At 44.6% G+C, this 23,038-nt stretch overlaps 1 protein-coding gene and 2 non-coding genes across 4 annotated transcripts; 2 read left to right on the top strand and 1 right to left on the bottom strand.

The window, feature by feature from the left end:
- Window positions 1-1,831: 1,831 nt before the first annotated feature.
- On the bottom strand, window positions 1,832-22,291 carry dclre1b (DNA cross-link repair 1B). 2 transcript variants are annotated; one of them, XM_082962244.1, is made up of 7 exons: window positions 22,187-22,283; window positions 22,019-22,064; window positions 17,873-18,087; window positions 17,297-17,462; window positions 9,182-9,364; window positions 6,179-6,480; window positions 1,832-3,534 (listed from the first exon to the last, which is right to left on the bottom strand). In XM_082962244.1, exons 3-7 carry the CDS (start codon window positions 18,062-18,064, stop codon window positions 2,263-2,265), a joined length of 2,115 nt encoding a protein of 704 aa, XP_082818370.1. In that variant the 5' UTR covers window positions 18,065-18,087; window positions 22,019-22,064; window positions 22,187-22,283; the 3' UTR covers window positions 1,832-2,262. The 2 variants fall into 2 exon arrangements, with proteins under 2 accessions (XP_082818370.1, XP_082818369.1); XM_082962243.1 differs by lacking the exon at window positions 22,019-22,064 and having other exon boundaries at window positions 22,187-22,291.
- On the top strand, window positions 21,017-21,088 carry trnah-gug (transfer RNA histidin (anticodon GUG)). The gene has a single exon. It is a non-coding gene; the product is annotated as a tRNA-His (tRNA).
- trnah-gug (transfer RNA histidin (anticodon GUG)) lies at window positions 21,671-21,742 on the top strand. The gene has a single exon. It is a non-coding gene; the product is annotated as a tRNA-His (tRNA).
- Window positions 22,292-23,038: the final 747 nt, after the last annotated feature.

The raw sequence follows: 23,038 nt of genomic DNA on the forward strand, positions 1-23,038 counted from the left end.
TAAGAACCCCCCTCTTTCCATGACACAGACTGACCAGGTGAATCCAGGTGAAAGCCAGGTGAAAGCTATGATCCCTTATTGATGTCACCTGTTAAATCCACGTCAATCAGTGTAGATGAAGGGGGAGGAGAATAAAGAAGGAGCAGTTGGTAGAGCATGGTGTTTGCAACGCCAGGGTTGTGGGTTCGATTTCCACGGGGGACCAGTACGGGAAAAAAATGTATGAAATGTATGCATTCACTACTGTAAGTCGCTCTGGGTAAGAGCGTCTGCTAAATGACTAAAATGTAAAATGTCTAAGCCTTGAGACAATTGAGACATGGATTGTGTATGTGTGCCATTCAGAGGGTGAATGGGCAAGACAAAACATTTAAATGCCTTTGAGCGGGGTATGGTAGTAGGTGCCAGGCACACCTGTTTGTGTCAAGAACTGCAATGCTTCTGGGATTTTCACGCTCAACAGTTTCCGTGTTTATCAAGAATGGTCAACCAGCCAACTTGACACAACTGTGGGAAGCATTGGAGTCAACATGGGCCAGCATCCCTGTGGAACACTTACAACACCTTGTAGAGTGCACGCCCTGACAAATTGAGGCTGTTCTGAGGGAAAAGGGGGTGCAACTCAATATTAGGAAGGTGATCCTAATGTTTTGTACACTCAGTGTATAGTCTTGTGAGTGTGCATAGAGTCAGTACAGATAGTCCGGGCAACCATTTAATGAACTATTTAGCAGTTTAATGGCTTGGGGGTAGAAGCTGTCTCAGCGCCTGTTGGTATGGGAGCCGATGCTCCACTACCGTTTGTCGGACGGTACCAGAGTGAACAGTCTATGGCCTTTGGTGGCTGGAGTCCTTGGCAGTTTTTCGGGCATTCCTCTGTCTGACATATAGGTCCTGGATGGCAGGGAGCTTGACACCAGTCGGGGGAAGGTGTTCCTAATGTTTGGGTATACATACATACATACATACATACATACATACATACATACATACATACATACATACATACATACATACATACATACATACATACATACATACATACATACATACATACATACTGTGAGAAGCGTTAAAATACATAGAACACATGGGCTACAGGATGTAGTCTTTCACTAATGAGTCACATTTAAAACATGGTTCAATCACTGTGGCACATTACAGGAAATGAATCCTTAAAACATGGTTCAATCACTGTGGCACATTACGGGAAATGAATCCTTAAAACATGGTTCAATCACTGTGGCACATTACAGGAAATGAAATGAATCCATGCAACCTACAACCTAGCCATAACATAGAGTAGGTGAGGGCTGAGTAAATACTGCACCTGTATAAATACCAATCATGTCAGAAATTAAATTACACAGTGAAATATGCACTTCACTTAGAGGCAACATAACGGGCCAGTTTCCCGGACACAGATTAAGCCTAGTCCTGAATCCCAAAACAAACTTAAATGGAAAATCTCCATCTGACATAGCAACAAAAAAAAAACTGTACAAGTCTTCTTAAGGAATGTGGAGGAAAGAACGTTGATACGTTAGTATTCACATTGTCCTCTGTCTCTGTCTGGCATTAGCAGCTAAGGTACCTCTCCACAGCAGAGTGGAACTGAAGACTGCTATTCCCTCACTGGAAGGCTCCCCCTAGGTACAGATCTAGGATCAGTTTCCCCTAGGTACAGATCTAGGATCAGTTCCCCCTAGGATCAGTTTCCCCTAGGTACAGATCTAGGATCAGTTCCCCCTAGGATCAGTTTCCCCTAGGTACAGACCTAGGATCAGCTCCCCCTAGGTACAGATCTAGGCATCCCCAGTCTCCACCCCCTAGGTACAGATCTAGGATCAGTTTCCCCTAGGTCCAGACCTAGGATCAGTTCCCCCTAGGTCCAGACCTAGGATCAGCTTCCCCTAGGTCCAGACCTAGGATCAGTTTCCCCTAGGTCCAGATCTAGGATCAGTTTCCCCTAGGTACAGACTCTAGGATCAGTTTCCCCTAGGTACAGACAGATCTAGGATCAGCTCCCCCTAGGTACAGACAGATCTAGGATCAGCTCCCCCTAGGTACAGACAGATCTAGGATCAGCTCCCCCTAGGTACAGATCTAGGATCAGCTCCCCCTAGGTACAGATCTAGGATCAGTTCCCCCTAGGTACAGACCTAGGATCAGTTTCACCTCTCCCAATCATACCCTTAGCCATTAATGGGGGAAATTGCAAAACTGACCTGAGATCAGTGTCTAGGCTTGGGCAACTTAACCCTACTCTAAATCTGAAGGAGAGAGGCTGAACTTTTCCAAAAAGCTCCGGTCAAGAAGAGTGTTCCTATAGCAGCCAGAGACGGACACGTCCTCCTCAGAGAAAGGGAGAGACAGCAGAAGAGACATCTCACAGTCTTCTGTAGGTTCAGGTTGTGTATGTGTTTCAGTGGGGTCACTAGTGTTCACACAGGTACTGTCACCTGAACAGGTGCTCAGGCTTAGAAGAGGTAATGGAAGACGTTCTATCTCCTGGTCTGGGTGTCCATTGTGGGAACTGGTTATGTTAACTGATGCTGCGTTTAAGTTACAGTTTATGGCGGCCATATTGTCATTGTCACGAGGCAAATAACGAGGATGGGTCTCCTCTCTCACAGTTCTGGGCCTCAGTGAAATTGCAGTGTTTCTCAGGACCTCCATGGGTGTGAAGTTACTCTGGGTGAATTGACTGAAAGGGATACTCTCCTCCAAATCCAGGTTCTCTGAGACCCTGTGGACCAGATTCAGGCTCCATGGGGCTCTGTCTCTACTGATGCTGTGATTGGGGTCTCTGCTGAGGCTGGGGTTAGGGTCTCTGGTCAGGCTGGGGTTGGGGTCTCTGGTCAGGCTGGGGTTGGGGTCTCTGGTCAGGCTGGGGTTGGGGTCTCTGGTCAGGCTGGGGTTGGGGTCTCTGGTCAGGCTGGGGTTGGGGTCTCTGGTCAGGCTGGGGTTGGGGTCTCTGGTCAGGCTGGGGTTGGGGTCTCTGGTCAGGCTGGGGTTGGGGTCTCTGGTCAGGCTGGGGTTGGGGTCTCTGGTCAGGCTGGGGCTGGATCTGGGCCCTATGTCTTTGGTAGGGCTGTGGTCTTTACTCAGATCCATCAGTATACAGTCTGAATCTTCTCCATCTTTATCTGCATCCATCTCTGTGTCCATCTCTTCCTCCTGATGAGGATGCTCCATGGACCCTGTCTCCCAGGCTTCGTCCACCACCGACCCAGGCCTGGAGTCTCTGGAGGGGGCCTTAGGGGGGGACTCAAACACCACCCCTCTGGGTGGAGGGGGTCGGATAGGCCTCCGCAGCAGGTTACTGTAACCCGGGAAGCTGGACTGACCAGGGTCTTGAACCGGCAACTCAGGCCGGCCCTTCATGTAGTGCCGGACTGACTCGGGAACCAGGACTTCGTGGTGTTTTCTCCTAGGCAGCAGGGCAGAGAAGGAGGGGATGCCAGAGGTTAGCCTGCCCACGATGGGGACCAGGGAGGTGGGCTGCAGGGCCGAGACAAAGTCCTCCAGTTCCTGGTAGGAAGGAGGGATGAGTTACATAAATACATTTCAATTAAATCAAGGGTGTCTGTACTGTAGTTTCTCGATGGGATATCAAGACAGAACCAGTTTAATATCTTAAAATTGTCTTGGAACACTCCTTGCATGCAGAGCCATACAAAGGTTAAACCACTGCAGGCTTGAGCTATTAAACCTAATATCTCCCACAAGTGTACAATCCTGGTAGCTTGTTGTGATCGTATAGTGGTTAATACTCTGCATTGTGGCCTCAGAAACCCTAGTTCGAATCTGGGTCAAGGCATTGCAATGTCATAGCATAAGGGTTAGTTTTGAATGAATTGAAACGTGACTGTGTAATCCAGGGATGAATTACTTTTATTTAACTAGGCAAGTCAGCTAAGAACAAATTGCTATTTTCAATGACAGCCTAGGAACAGTGGGTTAACTGCCTTGTTCAGGGGCAGAACAACAGATTTGTACCTTGTCAGCTCAGGGATTCGATCTGCAACCTTTCAGTTACAAGTCCAACGCTCTAACCACTAGGCTACCTGCCGCCCCTACACTCTAACCACTAGGCCACCTGCCGCCCCTACACTCTAACCACTAGGCTACGTGCCGCCCCTACACTCTAACCACTAGGCTCCCTGCCGCCCCTACACTCTAACCACTAGGCTCCCTGCCGCCCCTACACTCTAACCACTAGGCTCCCTGCCGCCCCTACACTCTAACCACTAGGCTCCCTGCCGCCCCTACACTCTAACCACTAGGCTCCCTGCCGCCCCTACACTCTAACCACTAGGCTACCTGCCGCCCCTACACTCTAACCACTAGGCTACCTGCCGCCCCTACACTCTAACCACTAGGCTACCTGCCGCCCCTACACTCTAACCACTAGGCTACCTGCCGCCCCTACACTCTAACCACTAGGCCACCTGCCGCCCCTACACTCTAACCACTAGGCTACGTGCCGCCCCTACACTCTAACCACTAGGCTACGTGCCGCCCCTACACTCTAACCACTAGGCTACCTGCCGCCCCTACACTCTAACCACTAGGCCACCTGCCGCCCCTACACTCTAACCACTAGGCCACCTGCCGCCCCTACACTCTAACCACTAGGCCACCAGCCGCCCCTACACTCTAACCACTAGGCCACCTGCCGCCTCTACACTCTAACCACTAGGCCACCTTCCGCCTCTACACTCTAACCACTAGGCTCCCTGCCGCCCCTACACTCTAACCACTAGGCTCCCTGCCGCCCCTACACTCTAACCACTAGGCTACCTGCCGCCCCTACACTCTAACCACTAGGCTCCTGCCGTCCCTACACTCTAACCACTAGGCTACCTGCCGCCCCTACACTCTAACCACTAGGCTACCTGCCCCCCCTCCACTCTAACCACTAGGCTACCTGCCGCCCCTACACTCTAACCACTAGGCTACCTGCCGCCCCGGTACTATTCTCTGGTTTATCGTATCTGGTGTAGTGTTCAACACTGCTATGGTTCGTATCGGGGGTCCACTGCTGGTCGTACGGGAGGTTCAACACTGCTATGGTTTATCGTATCTGGTGTAGTGTTCAACACTGCTATGGTTTATCGTATCTGGTGTAGTGTTCAACACTGCTATGGTTTATCGTATCTGGTGTAGTGTTCAACACTGCTATGGTTTATCGTATCTGGTGTAGTGTTCAACACCGCTATGGTTTATCGTATCTGGTGTAGTGTTCAACACTGCTATGGTTTATCGTATCTGGTGTAGTGTTCAACACTGCTATGGTTTATCGTATCTGGTGTAGTGTTCAACACTGCTATGGTTTATCGTATCTGGTGTAGTGTTCAACACTGCTATGGTTTATCGTATCTGGTGTAGTGTTCAACACTGCTATGGTTTATCGTATCTGGTGTAGTGTTCAACACTGCTATGGTTTATCGTATCTTGTGTAGTGTTCAACACTGCTATGGTTTATCGTATCTTGTGTAGTGTTCAACACTGCTATGGTTTATCGTATCTGGTGTAGTGTTCAACACTGCTATGGTTTATCGTATCTGGTGTAGTGTTCAACACTGCTATGGTTTATCGTATCTGGTGTAGTGTTCAACACTGCTATGGTTTATCGTATCTGGTGTAGAGTTCAACACTGTATGAACAATTACGATAACTCCTGCATATTTGATTTGACCTCTGAACATCTATTGTCATGGTTTCGGTATGACACCTTTTGGGACGGGTCTTAAACTCCATGGCCAGCTGGACTCCTTAACTAGGTTATACAAAAACTACAGAACTTTTTTCAAAAGTTGTCAAACCGAAAAATGTACAGTATTGATAAATGTTATAATGTGAAAGAGTTACTTATTATTTTACTACAATGTTGAACTCATCCCTACCTGGTAAGAGGAGTGGTCAATGTTGAAGTCATCCCTACCTGGTAAGAGGAGTGGTCAATGTTGAACTCATCCCTACCTGGTAAGAGGAGTGGTCAATGTTGAACTCATCCCTACCTGGTAAGAGGAGTGGTCAATGTTGAACTCATCCCTACCTGGTAAGAAGAGTGGTCAATGTTGAACTCATCCCTACCTGGTAAGAGGAGTGGTCAATGTTGAACTCATCCCTACCTGGTAAGAGGAGTGGTCAATGTTGAACTCATCCCTACCTGGTAGGAGGAGTGGTCAGAGTAAGGCACCACGTAGACGTTAGGGTGGAAGGAGACCAGGGGTCTGCTGGTGGGCAGGATGGCCAAGGTGGGGTGTTCCCTGTTCCAACGGAGGAGGTTGGTGGAGCGGATCTCTGACTGGTCCACGGCCCTGATCCGACCCGCTCCTGGCTCAGTGGTGAAGACATCTGGTAGCTCCAGGGCTCTGAGAGTCTTTAGTCTCTCGATGGACACTTCAACCCAGGTCTTAAACTCCATGGCCAGCTGTACCAATAGAGACTCCTTACCCAGAGTGTAGAGGCCTGCAGACAACACACAGACATAGAAATACAATTACAATACAACATACAACATACACAAACATATAGATATTTATATATCTATATAAATAAACATGATATACTGCATCTCTATACCACCAGGAGTGGGGTCAGTTCAGATAAACCTAGAGTATGGGGGGGGGGGGGGGGGGGGTCAGTTCAGATAAACCTAGAGTATGGGGGGTCAGTTCAGATAAACCTAGAGTATGGGGGGGTCAGTTCAGATAAACCTAGAGTATGGGGGGGGGGTCAGTTCAGATAAACAGGATATGGGGGGGTCAGTTCAGATAAACCTAGAGCATGGGGGGGGTCAGTTCAGATAAACCTAGAGTATGGGGGGGGTCAGTTCAGATAAACCTAGAGTATGGGGGGGGGTCAGTTCAGATAAACCTAGAGTATGGGGGGGGGGTCAGTTCAGATAAACAGGATATGGGGGGGGTTCAGTTCAGATAAACAGGATATGACAAAGTGGGGACTTTTTTGTAAGTTGAGGCTCATTTACTGCATTTCTACACAATTTTAAAACTCTAAAATACTATTTGGAGAACAGCAAAAACAAACAAAAAATACCCCAACCATTCATTATCACTGCAATATTACAACGTCGACCACTACTCAACCTCATCATATACTGTCTCATTTACTAGTGGAACGACATATACAACGTCTACCACTACTCAACCTCATCATATACTGTCTCATTTACTAGTGGAACGACATATACAACGTCTACCACTACTCAACCTCATCATATACTGTCTCATTTACTAGTGGAACGACATATACAACGTCTACCACTACTCAACCTCATCATATACTGTCTCATTTACTAGTGGAACGACATATACAACGTCTACCACTACTCAACCTCATCATATACTGTCTCATTTACTAGTGGAACGACATATACAACGTCTACCACTACTCAACCTCATCATATACTGTCTCATTTACTAGTGGAACGACATATACAACGTCTACCACTACTCAACCTCATCATATACTGTCTCATTTACTAGTGGAACGGCATATACAACGTCTACCACTACACAACCTCATCATATACTGTCTCATTTACTTGTGGAACGGCATATACAACGTCTACCACTACTCAACCTCATCATATACTGTCTCATTTACTAGTGGAACGACATATACAACGTCTACCACTACTCAACCTCATCATATACTGTCTCATTTACTAGTGGAACGACATATACAACGTCTACCACTACTCAACCTCATCATATACTGTCTCATTTACTAGTGGAACGACATATACAACGTCTACCACTACTCAACCTCATCATATACTGTCTCATTTACTAGTGGAACGACATATACAACGTCTACCACTACTCAACCTCATCATATACTGTCTCATTTACTAGTGGAACGACATATACAACGTCTACCACTACTCAACCTCATCATATACTGTCTCATTTACTAGTGGAACGGCATATACAACGTCTACCACTACTCAACCTCATCATATACTGTCTCATTTACTAGTGGAACGACATATACAACGTCTACCACTACTCAACCTCATCATATACTGTCTCATTTACTAGTGGAACGACATATACAACGTCTACCACTACTCAACCTCATCATATACTGTCTCATTTACTAGTGGAACGACATATACAACGTCTACCACTACTCAACCTCATCATATACTGTCTCATTTACTTGTGGAACGGCACATTCAGTGCAACATGAAATAGACTCATAATACACATGATCAAATCACAACATGGCCGACTTCAAATGCCGACATGCGTAGGTGGAGCGCGAGTTTCAAGTTTAGGGAATGCATCTATCATAGCATTTCTAGACTAATGTAAGATAGCATACCATTCTTAATATGATGAGTAGATTGCATAGTTATAATTTAGGCTAATAATATAACCCGATCACTGTTAGCAAAACAGACACTTGGTACATTTTAAATCAATTTACATTAGGCGAATCTTCCCCTAGCTTATTGGACAGGCCAACTATGACGACATCAATGTGAAAGTGTGAAACTTTTTTGTAGCCTACTTTTACATGTTTGTTCTTGAGACAGGCTACGCCCCCTGCCATACCCAACTGACGCCCATGGCCACGAAGAAACTGGATTTAAATTTGTTTTCTAACTCATTGAAGCTTTTAAAAACCATTTACACATGTGAAAAACACACACACACACACACTATAAAGAGTCAGATAGTTTGTTAATTAGTTAGCTACTACTCATTGTTGCATCGCAATTAACAAAAAAAAGGTTTTACCTTTATTTAACTAGGCAATGTTGTGACCCGGATTCGAACCGGGGTTGCTGCGGCCACAACGCAGACGACTAACCACTACACGATCACGGCGAGCTACCAGGACTGATGGGAAATATAAGGACATACTCAAGCACGCGGTCACTGCCAGTTCAAGTTAAAGGACAGATGAATAGTTATCAGTATTTTTGGTTACAGTTTGATTATAGCCAGCTAACGATTTCAGAGTTTCGGCGACCACAACGCAGCGCACTAACCACTATACGAGAAACGGCGAGCTACCAGGACTTGTAGCAAGGCAAGACAAGCAGTATCATACCCACCCCCCCACACACACACCACTACAGTTCACAGACAACCTACACAAAAACGAGTAGCTTAACAGTTAAAAGCCTCTGTCTCACCAATGACAACATTGTGCTTGGGCTGGCTACGGATGATCTCTTTGATCTGCTGAGTGGCTCGTTGCCTGGAGGGCAGGGTGCGTGTGGGGTCACAGTTAGTGTTGTCCAGATACAGGACATCTATAGTGGTGTTGGTCCTTAGACACGGCTCACGCAGCATGGACGGGGTGTAGCGGAAATCTCCTGGAAATACAGAGAAGGTACATACTCTTTAGAATTAAGGTGAGAAAACAACACATATATTTTATTACATTTCAGCCACAGATACTACATACACTATATATACACAAAAGTATGTGGACACCCCTTCAAAAATGAGTGGAATTGGCTATTTCAGCCACACCGTTGCTGTCAGGTCTATAAAAATCGAGCACACAGCCATGCGATCTCCATAGACAAACATTGGCAGTAGAAATGTCTATACTGAAGAGCTCAGTGACTTTTAACGTGCCACCATCGTAGGATGCCACCTTTCCAACAAGTCAGTTTGTCAAATTTCTGCCCTGCTAGAGCTGCCCTGGTCAACTGTAAGTGCTGTTATTGTGAAGTGGAAACGTCTAGGAGCAACAACGGCTCAGCCATGAAATGGTAGACCACACAAGCTCACAGAACGGGACCGCCAAGTTGCTGAAGCGTGTAAAAATTGTCTGTACTCGGTTGCAACACTCACTACCGAGTTCCAAACTGCCTCTGGAAGAAACGTCAACATAAGAACTATTCCCCTTAGTTCCAGTGAAGGGAAATCTTAACAATACTGCATACAATGACATTCTAGATGATTCTGTGCTTCCAACTTTCTGGCAACAGTTTGGGAAAGGCCCTCTCCTGTTTCAGGATGACAATGCCCCCATGCACAAAGCGAGGGCCAAACAGAAATGGTTTGTCGAGAATTGGAACACCGACTGCGAGCCAGGCCTAATCGCCCAACATCAGTGCCTGACCTCACTAATGGTCTTGTGGCTGAATGGAAGCAAGTCCCTGTAGCAATGTCCCAACATCTAGTGGAAAGCCTTCCTAGAAGAGTGGAGGCTGTTATAGCAGCAGTGTAGTGTATATATTGTACACAATATATTTAAGAGTTTTTCACTGCAACCGCCAACTACAGGAGGACTCAGGAACCCGCTCTCAATGAGTGTAGACAGCCTGCTGCTGCCTCCTGCCACTCTGCTACTCATCAGATGGGGGAGAAGAGGAGGTAGGGGGCCCACGTGGGTAACTGGGAGGGCCCTGCCTTGATTGGGTAACTGATTCATAAAAAAGAAAATAAAAATGCATAATAAATAAAAGGTGACTGGTCCATTATGTGAGTCAGGAGCTCGGCCCAAGATGCCAAAAATTAACATAAAAGTATGGTTTTTAAATAAAAAAATCATAATACTTTTTTTTTATCCAACCACAGGAGCCTACTGTCAATGTTCAAAATACACCAGAGAGTGTAATTTAGGCAGAGGGTAGTAAGTTTATTAAAAAAAATATCACAAATTATTAAGTTTTATCACAAGCACATACAGGTATCTGCCAAAATGAAGGAAACACCAACATAAAGTGTCTTTTAGGGTGTTGAACAAGCTGCCAGAACATCTTCAATGCTCCTTGGCATAGATTTTACAAGTGGACCTAAACCATGCCAGGAACATGCACCCCACACCATAACATATACTTTGTATTCCTGGTTAATTAAAGTGTTTCCTTCATTTTGGCAGTTACAGGTATATCTACAGTAGGGAACACCACAGTTTGGGCAGCATGTGGGTCAAATATGGGCTACAGCTTGTTGAGTTATGGCCATAGACATATAATCCTTAGAAGGGGTTTGTAACCTCTTACTCATACAATTTGAATGTTAACATCATGGGTACACTAGTAATGAATGCCAGTCCTGACTTAAATGGGAACCACCATCTATTGGATTATATGTCTATGTTTGGTTGCAGCTGTCGGTTTGCCTTTTGCAGATTTCAAAATACAATCACGGGGAAAACGTACAGTTTGGAAAGCAAATGCCTACTGCCGATAATCTGTCTGTAGAACCTAAACATATTTTCTCAACAAGTCCCAATTTGGAGCTAAAAGCAACACTGTTTTTCAATGTAGCTCACTTTGAGATGAGTAGCCATCCCTGTGAGTAGCCTATGGCTTCATCATTAGGTGAGTCAGTGTGCCTCTGGAAATGTTACTTAGTTGCTACTGTAGCCTATGGTAAATATTTATATACAGTTGAAGTCAGAAGTTTACATACCTTAGCCAAATACATTCAAACTTAGTTTTTTCACAATTCCTGACATTTAATCCTAGTAAAAATTCACAGTTTTAGGTCAGTTAGAGTCAGCACTTTATTTAAAGAATGTGAAATGTCAGAATAATAGTAGAGAGAATGATTTTTTCAGATTTTATTTCTTTCATCACATTCCCAGTGGGTCAGAAGTTTACATACACTCAATTAGTATTTGGTAACATTGTCTTTAAATTGTTTAACTTGGGTCAAACGTTTCAGGCAGCCTTCCACAAGCTTCCCACAATAAGTTGGGTGAATTTTGGCCCATTCCTCCTGACAGAGCTGGTGTAACTAAGTCAGGTTTGTAGGCCTCCTTGCTCGCACACGCCTTTTCAGTTCTGCCCACACATTTTCTATAGGATTGAGGTCAGGGCTTTGTGACGGCCACTCCAATACCTTGACTTTGTTGTCCTTAAGCCATTTTTCCACAACTTTGGAAGTATGCTTGGGGTCATTGTCCATTTGGAAGACCCATTTGCAAGCAAGCTTTAACTTCCTGACTGATGTCTTGAGATGCTGCTTCAATATATGCACATAATTTTCCTCCCTCATGATGCCATCTATTTTGTGAAGTGCACCAGTCCCTCCTGCAGCAAAGCACCCCCACAACATGATGCTGCAACCCCCGTGCTTCACGGTTGGTATGGTGTTCTTCGGCTTGCAAGACTCCCCCTTTTTCCTCCAAACATAATGATGGTCATTATGGCCAAACAGTTCTATTTTTGTTTCATCAGACCAGAGGACATTTCTCCAAAAAGTACGATCTTTGTCCCCATGTGCAGTTGCAAACTGTAGTCTGGCTTTTTTTATGCCGGTTTAGGAGCAGTGGCTTCTTCCTTGCTGACTGGCCTTTCAGGTTATGTCGATATAGGACTCATTTTACTGTGGATATAGATACTTTTGTACCCGTTTCCTCCAGCATCTTCACAAGGTCCTTTCCTGTTGTTCTGGGATTGATTTGAACTTTTCGCACCAATGTACATTTATCTCTAGGAGACAGAACACGTCTCCATCCTGAGCGGTATGACGGCTGCGTGGTCCCATGGTGTTTATACTTGCGTACTATTGTTTGTACAGATGAACGTGGTACCTTCAGGCGTTTGGAAATTGCTCCCAATGATGAACCAGACCTGTGGAGGTAAACATTTTTTCTGAGGTCTTGCCTGATTTCTTTTGATTTTCCCATGATGTCAAGCAAAGAGGCACTGAGTTTGAAGGTAGGCCTTGAAATACATCCACAGGTAAACCTCCAATTGACTCAAATGATGTCAATTAGCCTATCAGAAGCTTCTAAAGCCATGACATCATTTTCTTTAATGTTCCAAGCTGTTTAAAGGCACAGTCAACTTAGTGAATGTAAACTTCTGACCCACTGGAATTGTGATACAGTGAATTATAAGTTAAATAATCTGTCTGTAAACAATTATTGGAAAAATGACTTGTGTCATGCACAAAGTAGATGTCCTAAACAACTTGCCAAAACTATAGTTTGTTAACAAGAAATTTGTGGAGTGGTTGAAAAACGAGTTTTAATGACTCCAACCTAAGTGTATGTAAACTTCAACTGTATGTATGTATGTATGTATGTATGTATGTATGTATGTATGTATGTATGTATTTATGTACGTATGTATGTACGTATGAAGAGGCCTTTCTACTGACTCTGAAAAACACCATAAAGAAAGATGCCCAGGGTCCCTGCTCATCTGCGTGAACGTGCCTTAGGCATGCTGCAAGGAGGCATGAGGACTGCAGATGTGGCCGGGGCAATAAATTGCAATGTCCGTACTGTGAGACACCTAAGACAGCACAACAGGGAGACAGGGCGGACAGCTGATTGTCCTCGCAGTGGCAGACCACGTGTAACACCTGCACAGGATCGGTACATCCGAACATCACACCTGCAGGACAGGTACAGGATGGCAACAACAACTGCCCGAGTTACACCAGGAACGCACAATCCCTCCATCAGTGCTCAGACTGTCCTCAATAGGCTGAGAGAAGCTGGACTGAGGGCTTGTAGGCCTGTTGTAAGGCAGGTCCTCACCAGACATCACCGGCAACAACGTCACCTATGGGCACAAACCCACCGTCTCTGGACCAGACAGGACTGGCAAAAAGTGCACTTCACTGACGAGTTGCGATTTTGTCTCACCAGGGGTGATGGCCGGATTCGCGTTTATTGTTGAAGGAATGAGCGTTACACCGAGGCCTGTACTCTGGAGCAGGGTCGATTTTGAGGTGGAGGGTCCGTCATGGTCTGGGGCGGTGTGTCACAGCATCATCGGACTGAACTTGTTGTCATTGCAGGCAATCTCAACGCTGTGCGTTACAGGGAAGACCTCCTCCTTCCTCATGTGGTACCCTTCCTGCAGCCTCATCCTGACATGACCCTCCAGCATGACAATGCCACCAGCCATACTGCTTGTTCTATGTGTGATTTCCTGCAAGACAGCAATGTCAGTGTTCTGCCATGGCCAGCAAAGAGCCCGGATCTCAATCCCATTGAGCACGTCTGGGACCTGTTGGCTCGAAGGGTGAGGGCTAGGGCCATTCCCCCCAGAAATGTCCGGGAACTTGCGGGTAGTAGTCACATGTCTGTGGAACTTGTTCAGTTGATGTCTGAGTTGTTGAATCTTGTTATGTTCATACAAATATTTACACATGTTAAGTTTGCTGAAAATAAACACAGTTGACAGTGAGAGGACATTTCTTTTTTTGCTGAGACAGACAGACAGACAGACAGACAGACAGACAGACAGACAGACAGACAGACAGACAGACAGACAGACAGACAGACAGACAGACAGACAGTATATTGCCTCCTAATATTGCACAATCTGTGTGTTGCTTCATTTTGCTGGCTAATTGCCAAAGTTGACTAGTTAGAGAGAGAGACTGTGAAGTACAGTGCCAGAGTATGGTGTGTAGAATAGTCACCAGTGTAGAGTATGGCGTGTAGAATAGTCACCAGTGTAGAGTATGGCGTGTAGAATAGTCACCAGTGTAGAGTATGGTGTGTATAGTCACCAGTGTAGAGTATGGTGTGTAGAATAGTCACCAGTGTAGAGTATGGCGTGTAGAATAGTCACCAGTGTAGAGTATGGTGTGTAGAATAGTCACCAGTGTAGAGTATGGCGTGTAGAATAGTCACCAGTGTAGAGTATGGCGTGTAGAATAGTCACCAGTGTAGAGTATGGCGTGTATAGTCACCAGTACCAGAGTATGGCGTGTAGAATAGTCACCAGTGTAGAGTATGGCGTGTAGAATAGTCACCAGTGTAGAGTATGGCGTGTAGAATAGTCACCAGTGTAGAGTATGGCGTGTATAGTCACCAGTGTAGAGTATGGCATGTAGAATAGTCACCAGTGTAGAGTATGGCGTGTAGAATAGTCACCAGTGTAGAGTATGGCGTGTAGAATAGTCACCAGTGTAGAGTATGGTGTGTAGAATAGTCACCAGTGTAGAGTATGGCGTGTAGAATAGTCACCAGTGTAGAGTATGGCGTGTATAGTCACCAGTGTAGAGTATGGCATGTAGAATAGTCACCAGTGTAGAGTATGGCGTGTAGAATAGTCACCAGTGTAGAGTATGGTGTGTAGAATAGTCACCAGTACCAGAGTATGGTGTGTAGAATAGTCACCAGTACCAGAGTATGGTGTGTAGAATAGTCACCAGTACCAGAGTATGGCGTGTAGAATAGTCACCAGTGTAGAGTATGGCGTGTAGAATAGTCACCAGTGTAGAGTATGGCGTGTAGAATAGTCACCAGTGTAGAGTATGGCGTGTATAGTCACCAGTGTAGAGTATGGCATGTAGAATAGTCACCAGTGTAGAGTATGGCGTGTAGAATAGTCACCAGTGTAGAGTATGGCGTGTAGAATAGTCACCAGTGTAGAGTATGGCGTGTAGAATAGTCACCAGTGTAGAGTATGGCGTGTAGAATAGTCACCAGTGTAGAGTATGGCATGTAGAATAGTCACCAGTGTAGAGTATGGCGTGTAGAATAGTCACCAGTGTAGAGTATGGTGTGTAGAATAGTCACCAGTGTAGAGTATGGCGTGTATAGTCACCAGTGTAGAGTATGGCATGTAGAATAGTCACCAGTGTAGAGTATGGCGTGTAGAATAGTCACCAGTGTAGAGTATGGCGTGTAGAATAGTCACCAGTGTAGAGTATGGTGTGTAGAATAGTCACCAGTGTAGAGTATGGTGTGTAGAATAGTCACCAGTGTAGAGTATGGCGTGTAGAATAGTCACCAGTGTAGAGTATGGTGTGTAGAATAGTCACCAGTGTAGAGTATGGTGTGTAGAATAGTCACCAGTGTAGAGTATGGCGTGTAGAATAGTCACCAGTGTAGAGTATGGCATGTAGAATAGTCACCAGTGTAGAGTATGGTGTGTAGAATAGTCACCAGTGTAGAGTATGGCGTGTAGAATAGTCACCAGTGTAGAGTATGGTGTGTAGAATAGTCACCAGTGTAGAGTATGGCGTGTAGAATAGTCACCAGTGTAGAGTATGGTGTGTAGAATAGTCACCAGTGTAGAGTATGGTGTGTAGAATAGTCACCAGTGTAGAGTATGGTGTGTAGAATAGTCACCAGTGTAGAGTATGGCATGTAGAATAGTCACCAGTGTAGAGTATGGCGTGTAGAATAGTCACCAGTGTAGAGTATGGCATGTAGAATAGTCACCAGTGTAGAGTATGGCGTGTAGAATAGTCACCAGTGTAGAGTATGGTGTGTAGAATAGTCACCAGTGTAGAGTATGGTGTGTAGAATAGTCACCAGTGTAGAGTATGGCGTGTAGAATAGTCACCAGTGTAGAGTATGGCATGTAGAATAGTCACCAGTGTAGAGTATGGCATGTAGAATAGTCACCAGTGTAGAGTATGGCATGTAGAATAGTCACCAGTGTAGCGTATGGCATGTAGAATAGTCACCAGTGTAGAGTATGGTGTGTAGAATAGTCACCAGTGTAGAGTATGGCATGTAGAATAGTCACCAGTGTAGAGTATGGCATGTAGAATAGTCACCAGTGTAGAGTATGGCATGTAGAATAGTCACCAGTGTAGCGTATGGCGTGTAGAATAGTCACCAGTGTAGAGTATGGCATGTAGAATAGTCACCAGTGTAGCGTATGGCGTGTAGAATAGTCACCAGTGTAGAGTATGGCGTGTAGAATAGTCACCAGTGTAGAGTATGGCATGTAGAATAGTCACCAGTGTAGCGTATGGCATGTAGAATAGTCACCAGTGTAGAGTATGGCATGTAGAATAGTCACCAGTGTAGAGTATGGCGTGTAGAATAGTCACCAGTGTAGAGTATGGCATGTAGAATAGTCACCAGTGTAGCGTATGGCATGTAGAATAGTCACCAGTGTAGAGTATGGTGTGTAGAATAGTCACCAGTGTAGAGTATGGCATGTAGAATAGTCACCAGTGTAGAGTATGGCATGTAGAATAGTCACCAGTGTAGAGTATGGCATGTAGAATAGTCACCAGTGTAGAGTATGGCATGTAGAATAGTCACCAGTGTAGAGTATGGCATGTAGAATAGTCACCAGTGTAGAGTATGGCATGTAGAATAGTCACCAGTGTAGAGTATGGCATGTAGAATAGTCACCAGTGTAGAGTATGGTGTGTAGAATAGTCACCAGTGTAGAGTATGGTGTGTAGAATAGTCACCAGTGTAGAGTATGGCATGTAGAATAGTCACCAGTGTAGAGTATGGCGTGTAGAATAGTCACCAGTGTAGAGTATGGCATGTAGAATAGTCACCAGTGTAGAGTATGGTGTGTAGAATAGTCACCAGTGTAGAGTATGGCATGTAGAATAGTCACCAGTGTAGAGTATGGTGCCAAAGTATCCTTGGAACAGGAACATGACCGCCCCTGGACAGTGGTTAGCATCCATGAGAGTGACGGTCAACCTCTCCTTGCCTATACCATCCAGAGGCAATATGTTGGGTTCCCCCAACTCCAGAGGATGGATCCATCTCTCTCTGACCTGAACACAGGGAAGAGGAGAGAAGGCCTTATCACAAACCGAAGTATAGAGCACCTAAAAGCTAATCAACACTTTTGCAAATAAAAAGTAGATGCTACGCACAGGAGGTTGGTGGCACCTTAATTGTGGAGGACGGGCTCATGGTAATGGCTGGAGCGAAATAGGTGGAACGGGTTCAAATACACCAAATACATGGTCTCCATCGCTCCATTCCAGCTATTACTATGAGCCGTTCTCACTTCACTAGCCTCCACTGATGCTATGGTGTATACAGTCATTCATATTTCAATAGCTAGCTCAAGAATTGGTAATAGGCAAGCAAGAATAGTTTAAACAATTATCCCATATCTACATTCCTCATGTTGCTTTGTGTTTAATGTAGAACATAATTGATACTTTGTGTTTCACACCTGTAGTTTGAGTTTGAGCAGCGTGGCAGTAACCGGTGAACAGTAGATGGGTCTGTTGGCCCAGGTCGAGGTCAGGCTCACAGTATGGTCACTGTGCATATGGGACAGGAAGAACAGGCGGACATGCGGACACTTCCTGACCTGCCAGAAGTCCACAGCCAGTGGAGTATGAGGGATGAGTTTTCCATTCATTATCACAGCTCTGGAGTATCCTCCTGAGAAAAAGCCACGGTTAACCATTCAAACTACTATAAAACAGCTATTTGGCATACAACTAACATTGGTATATACACACACACATATCTATCTATCGATAGATAGATATGTGTGTGTGTATATACCAATGTTAGTTGTATGCCAAATAGCAGATAGATAGATAGATAGATAGATAGATAGATAGATTGAATATATATATAAATATACATATTCCTCCTTTGGCCGCCTCTCCTTCCAGTTCTCTGCTGCCAATGACTGGAACGAACTGCAAAAATCACTGAAGCTGGAGACTCATATCTCCCTCACTAGCTTTAAGCACCAGCTGTCAGAGCAGCTCACAGATCACTGCACCTGTAAATAGCCTATCCAATCTACCTCATCCCCATACTGTATTTATTTATTTATCTTGCTCCTTTGCACCCCAGTATCTCTACATGCACATTAATCTTCTGCACATCTACCATTCCAGTGTTTAATTGCTATATTGTAATTACTTCGCCACCATGGCCTATTTATTGCCTTAACTTACCTCATTTGCACTCACTGTATATAGACCTTTTGTTTTCTTTTGTTCTACTGTATTATTGACTATATGTTTTGTTTATTCCATGTGTAACTCTGTGTTGTTGTATGTGTCGAATTGCTTTGCTTTATCGTGGCCAGGTCGCAGTTGTAAATGAGAACTTGTTCTCAACTAGCCTACCTGGTTAAATAAAGGACTTGTTCTCAACTAGCCTACCTGGTTAAATAAAGGTGAAATAAATAAATAAATAAATAAAATACATGTTGCCTTTATCCATACAATTAACACACAATTTACATATTTCATAGCAACACTAGCGAATATATATATATATATACACTGCTCAAAAAAATAAAGGGAACACTTAAACAACACATCCTAGATCTGAATGAAAGAAATAATGTTATTAAATACTTTTTTCTTTACATAGTTGAATGCGCTGACAACAGAATCACACAAAAATAATCAATGGAAATCCAATTTATCAACCCATGGAGGTCTGGATTTGGAGTCACACTCAAAATTAAAGTGGAAAACCACACTACAGGCTGATCCAACTTTGATGTAATGTCCTTAAAACAAGTAAAAATGAGGCTCAGTAGTGTGTGTGGCCTCCACGTGCCTGTATGACCTCCTACAACGCCTGGGCATGCTCCTGATGAGGTGGCGGATGGTCTCCTGAGGGATCTCCTCCCAGACCTGGACTAAAGCATCCGCCAACTCCTGGACAGTCTGTGGTGCAACGTGGCATTGGTGGATGGAGCGAGACATGATGTCCCAGATGTGCTCAATTGGATTCAGGTCTGGGGAACGGGCGGGCGAGTCCATAGCATCAATGCCTTCCTCTTGCAGGAACTGCTGACACACTCCAGCCACATGAGGTCTAGCATTGTCTTGCATTAGGAGGAACCCAGGGCCAACCGCACCAGCATATGGTCTCACAAGGGGTCTGAGGATCTCATCTCGGTACCTAATGACAGTCAGGCTACCTCTGGCGAGCACATGGAGGGCTGTGCGGCCCCCCAAAGAAATGCCACCCCACACCATGACTGACCCACCGCCAAACCGGTCATGCTGGAGGATGTTGCAGGCAGCAGAACGTTCTCCACGGAGTCTCCAGACTCTGTCACGTCTGTCACGTGCTCAGTGTGAACCTGCTTTCATCTGTGAAGAGCACAGGGCGCCAGTGGCGAATTTGCCAATCTTGGTGTTCTCTGGCAAATGCCAAACGTCCTGCACAGTGTTGGGCTGTAAGCACAACCCCCACCTGTGGACGTCAGGCCCTCATACCACCCTCATGGAGTCTGTTTCTGACCGTTTGAGCAGACACATGCACATTTGTGGCCTGCTGGAGGTCATTTTGCAGGGCTCTGGCAGTGCTCCTCCTGCTCCTCCTTGCACAAAGGCGGAGGTAGCGGTCCTGCTGCTGGGTTGTTGCCCTCCTACGGCCTCGTCCACGTCTCCTGATGTACTGGCCTGTCTCCTGGTAGCGCCTCCATGCTCTGGACACTACGCTGACAGACACAGCAAACCTTCTTGCCACAGCTCGCATTGATGTGCCATCCAGCCATTCATTCATTCAGATCTAGGATGTGTTATTTTAGTGTTCCCTTTATTTTTTTGAGCAGTGTATATATATATATATATATAGATATATATATATATATTCGCTAGTGTTGCTATGAAATGTGTAAATTGTGTGTTAATTGTATGGATAAAGGCAACATTGTCCTGCCCTCTAATTGACCTGACAAAAGACTTCAATAGTGTTGATCACTCAGCTGTAATTCAGAGGCTTTCTTCAATGGGCCTAGACCAGGCTGCATGTAAGACCACACCCTGGTCTCAGGGATGGCTCATTGGAAATTCCTTCCGTCTCTATTGAGTTAAGTGAAACTGCTTTTAGTTGTTAATGGTTCTTCAATTGGATGTTTTGGCAGGGCAATTCAGAAAGCTGATTGAGGACCTTATTACTGATGAATATGTTTATTTATGACCATGTTTTTCTTTCTGGATGCGTTGCATTTGTATTTTGATGTGTGTATTTCTGTAATTTAGGGCTCATCTGTAAAATAGATATTGGTCTCAGTAGGACTCAGTATGATAAAAGAGAGATTAAATAAACAAATAAAATGTAAATATATATTTTTGCTAGTACTAGCTAACGTTAGCTATGCAAACAGTATAGTTTGTCAATAAACTATACTGTTTGCATAGTAGCAGAATATATATTTCAAAACCAAATCAATTACATTGAGTGAAATATTACACCGGCTTGGACAACTAACAATGTGATTACCTGCATGCACAGCCAAAGCAAATGAAATGGCTGCGCTTGTCCACGTCACTGCAGGCTTCAGTTAAAAACCTAATTCTTCCTCCTGAGCGCATAGCCCTGGTAGCTCGCCGTGATCGTATAGTGGTTAGTACTCTGCGTTGTGGCCGCAGCAACCCCGGTTCGAATCCGGGTCACGGCATTGCGATACACAATGTCACGGCAAATGGGTCATTTTTTTTCTCCCCTCCTAGATAACTATAGGTCTGGTTAAAAACAAAATGTTTGTTTAGCTAGACTTAGCCACTGTCACTAGCCGGTTACTCAACCCTGCACCGTAGAGACTGCAGCCCTGGTCAATGTAATGTTTACATATTGTTGTACCCGTTTCATATGAATATACACTGTGTTCTAGTCAAAGCCATCCTATTCCACTATTGCTGTAATGTTACATATACTATTATATCCACGTATTCTTTAGATATACTATATATAGTATCGACAAAAAACGTTACTGTCATAATGATTATACATCCCATCTCATACATACATACTGCGGACTCCGAAACTGTTCATCCTAATCTTTCAAAATCCCATTGATTGATTTGATCCGGCTAATTAACAAAAACGAGCAAATTATACCGGTTCCTACACATCCGTGAACGAGCCTTTGAAGAAGAAAAAAAGAGAACCCGCTTAACTAGCGTGTACACGTCACTGCGTGGCAATAAGTGCACGTTTGAGTAGCTCAAAATCCCCTCCTCACACACGGCCCCGGTAGCTCGCCGTGATCGTATAGTGGTTAGTACTCTGCGTTGTGGCCGCAGCAACCCCGGTTCGAATCCGGGTCACGGCATTGCGAATTCACAATGTCACGGCATAAGGGCTCATTTTTTGTTATGTTCATTAGATAAATAAACTGAGAGCTAACTCATTTTGACATTAATTAAGCCATTTTTGAGGTTGACTAACCAGCGAACGTTACACATAGTGTTGCACAAAGAACGAGACAAAAACGGTATCACTTCAGCTACGTACGTTAGTTAGCTAGTTAGTTAGTTAATAACAAGACATGGACAAGCCAAGCGGAACAGCCAAAGGAAACGAATACATTAGTTAGTCAACAGCTTACCTGTGCATTCAATTAACTACCAAAGTGTCGAATGGGCTACCGGTAGCTACAATAGATAAATCAAGACAACTAACGTTAGCTATAGCAAGCTACTGAACACTGCATTCTGCCATGTGTGTTGCATTTCTATTATATTTAGCAACACGGAGTGTAAACACTTGGACTCACAGGACTGTTAGTTCCAATTTCAAAGATCCTGCCACATTGTTGTGAATGTGTTCCTGACAACGTGACACACGCCGTTCCCACCTTTAGAAAAAAAGAGCGGTAAGGTTCTTCTTCTTCTTCTTTTTTGGTATCAAGGCATTTGCACATTTTGTTTGTGTATGTCGCCACCTACTGTGCGTTTGCTTGTATTCAATCACGTTACATTTTGTGATACAAAAATAAAAAAAGGGAAAGGGATACCTAGTCAGTTGTACAACTGAGTGCCTTCAACTGAAATGTGTCTTCCGCATTTAATCCAACCCCTCTGGATCAGAGAGGTGGGGGGGGGGGGCTGCCTTAATCGACATCCACGTCTTTGGTGCCAGGGGAACAGTGGGTTAAACTGCCTTGCTCAGGGGCAGAATGGCAGATCTTTACCTTGTCAGCTCTGGGATTCGATCCAGCAACCTTTCGGTTACTGGCCCAACACTCTAACCACGAAGGGGGAAAGGAAAGAATTGCACCACCAACTAACATCTATATACCACTATTACACACCACCAACTAACATCTATATACCTCTATTACACACCACCCTCTAAATACCACTATTACACACCACCATTAATATACCACTATTACACACCACCATCTATATACCACTATTACACACCACCACCTATATACCACTATTACATACCACCATCTATATACCACTATTACACACCACCATCTATATACCACTATTACACACCACCACCTATATACCACTATTACATACCACCATCTATATACCACTATTACACACCACCATCTATATACCACTATTACACACCACCATCTATATACCACTATTACACACCACCAACTAAC

Source organism: Salmo salar, chromosome 15, assembly GCF_965601325.2.
Source record: "Salmo salar chromosome 15, fSalSal1, whole genome shotgun sequence".
NCBI lineage: Eukaryota > Metazoa > Chordata > Actinopteri > Salmoniformes > Salmonidae > Salmo > Salmo salar.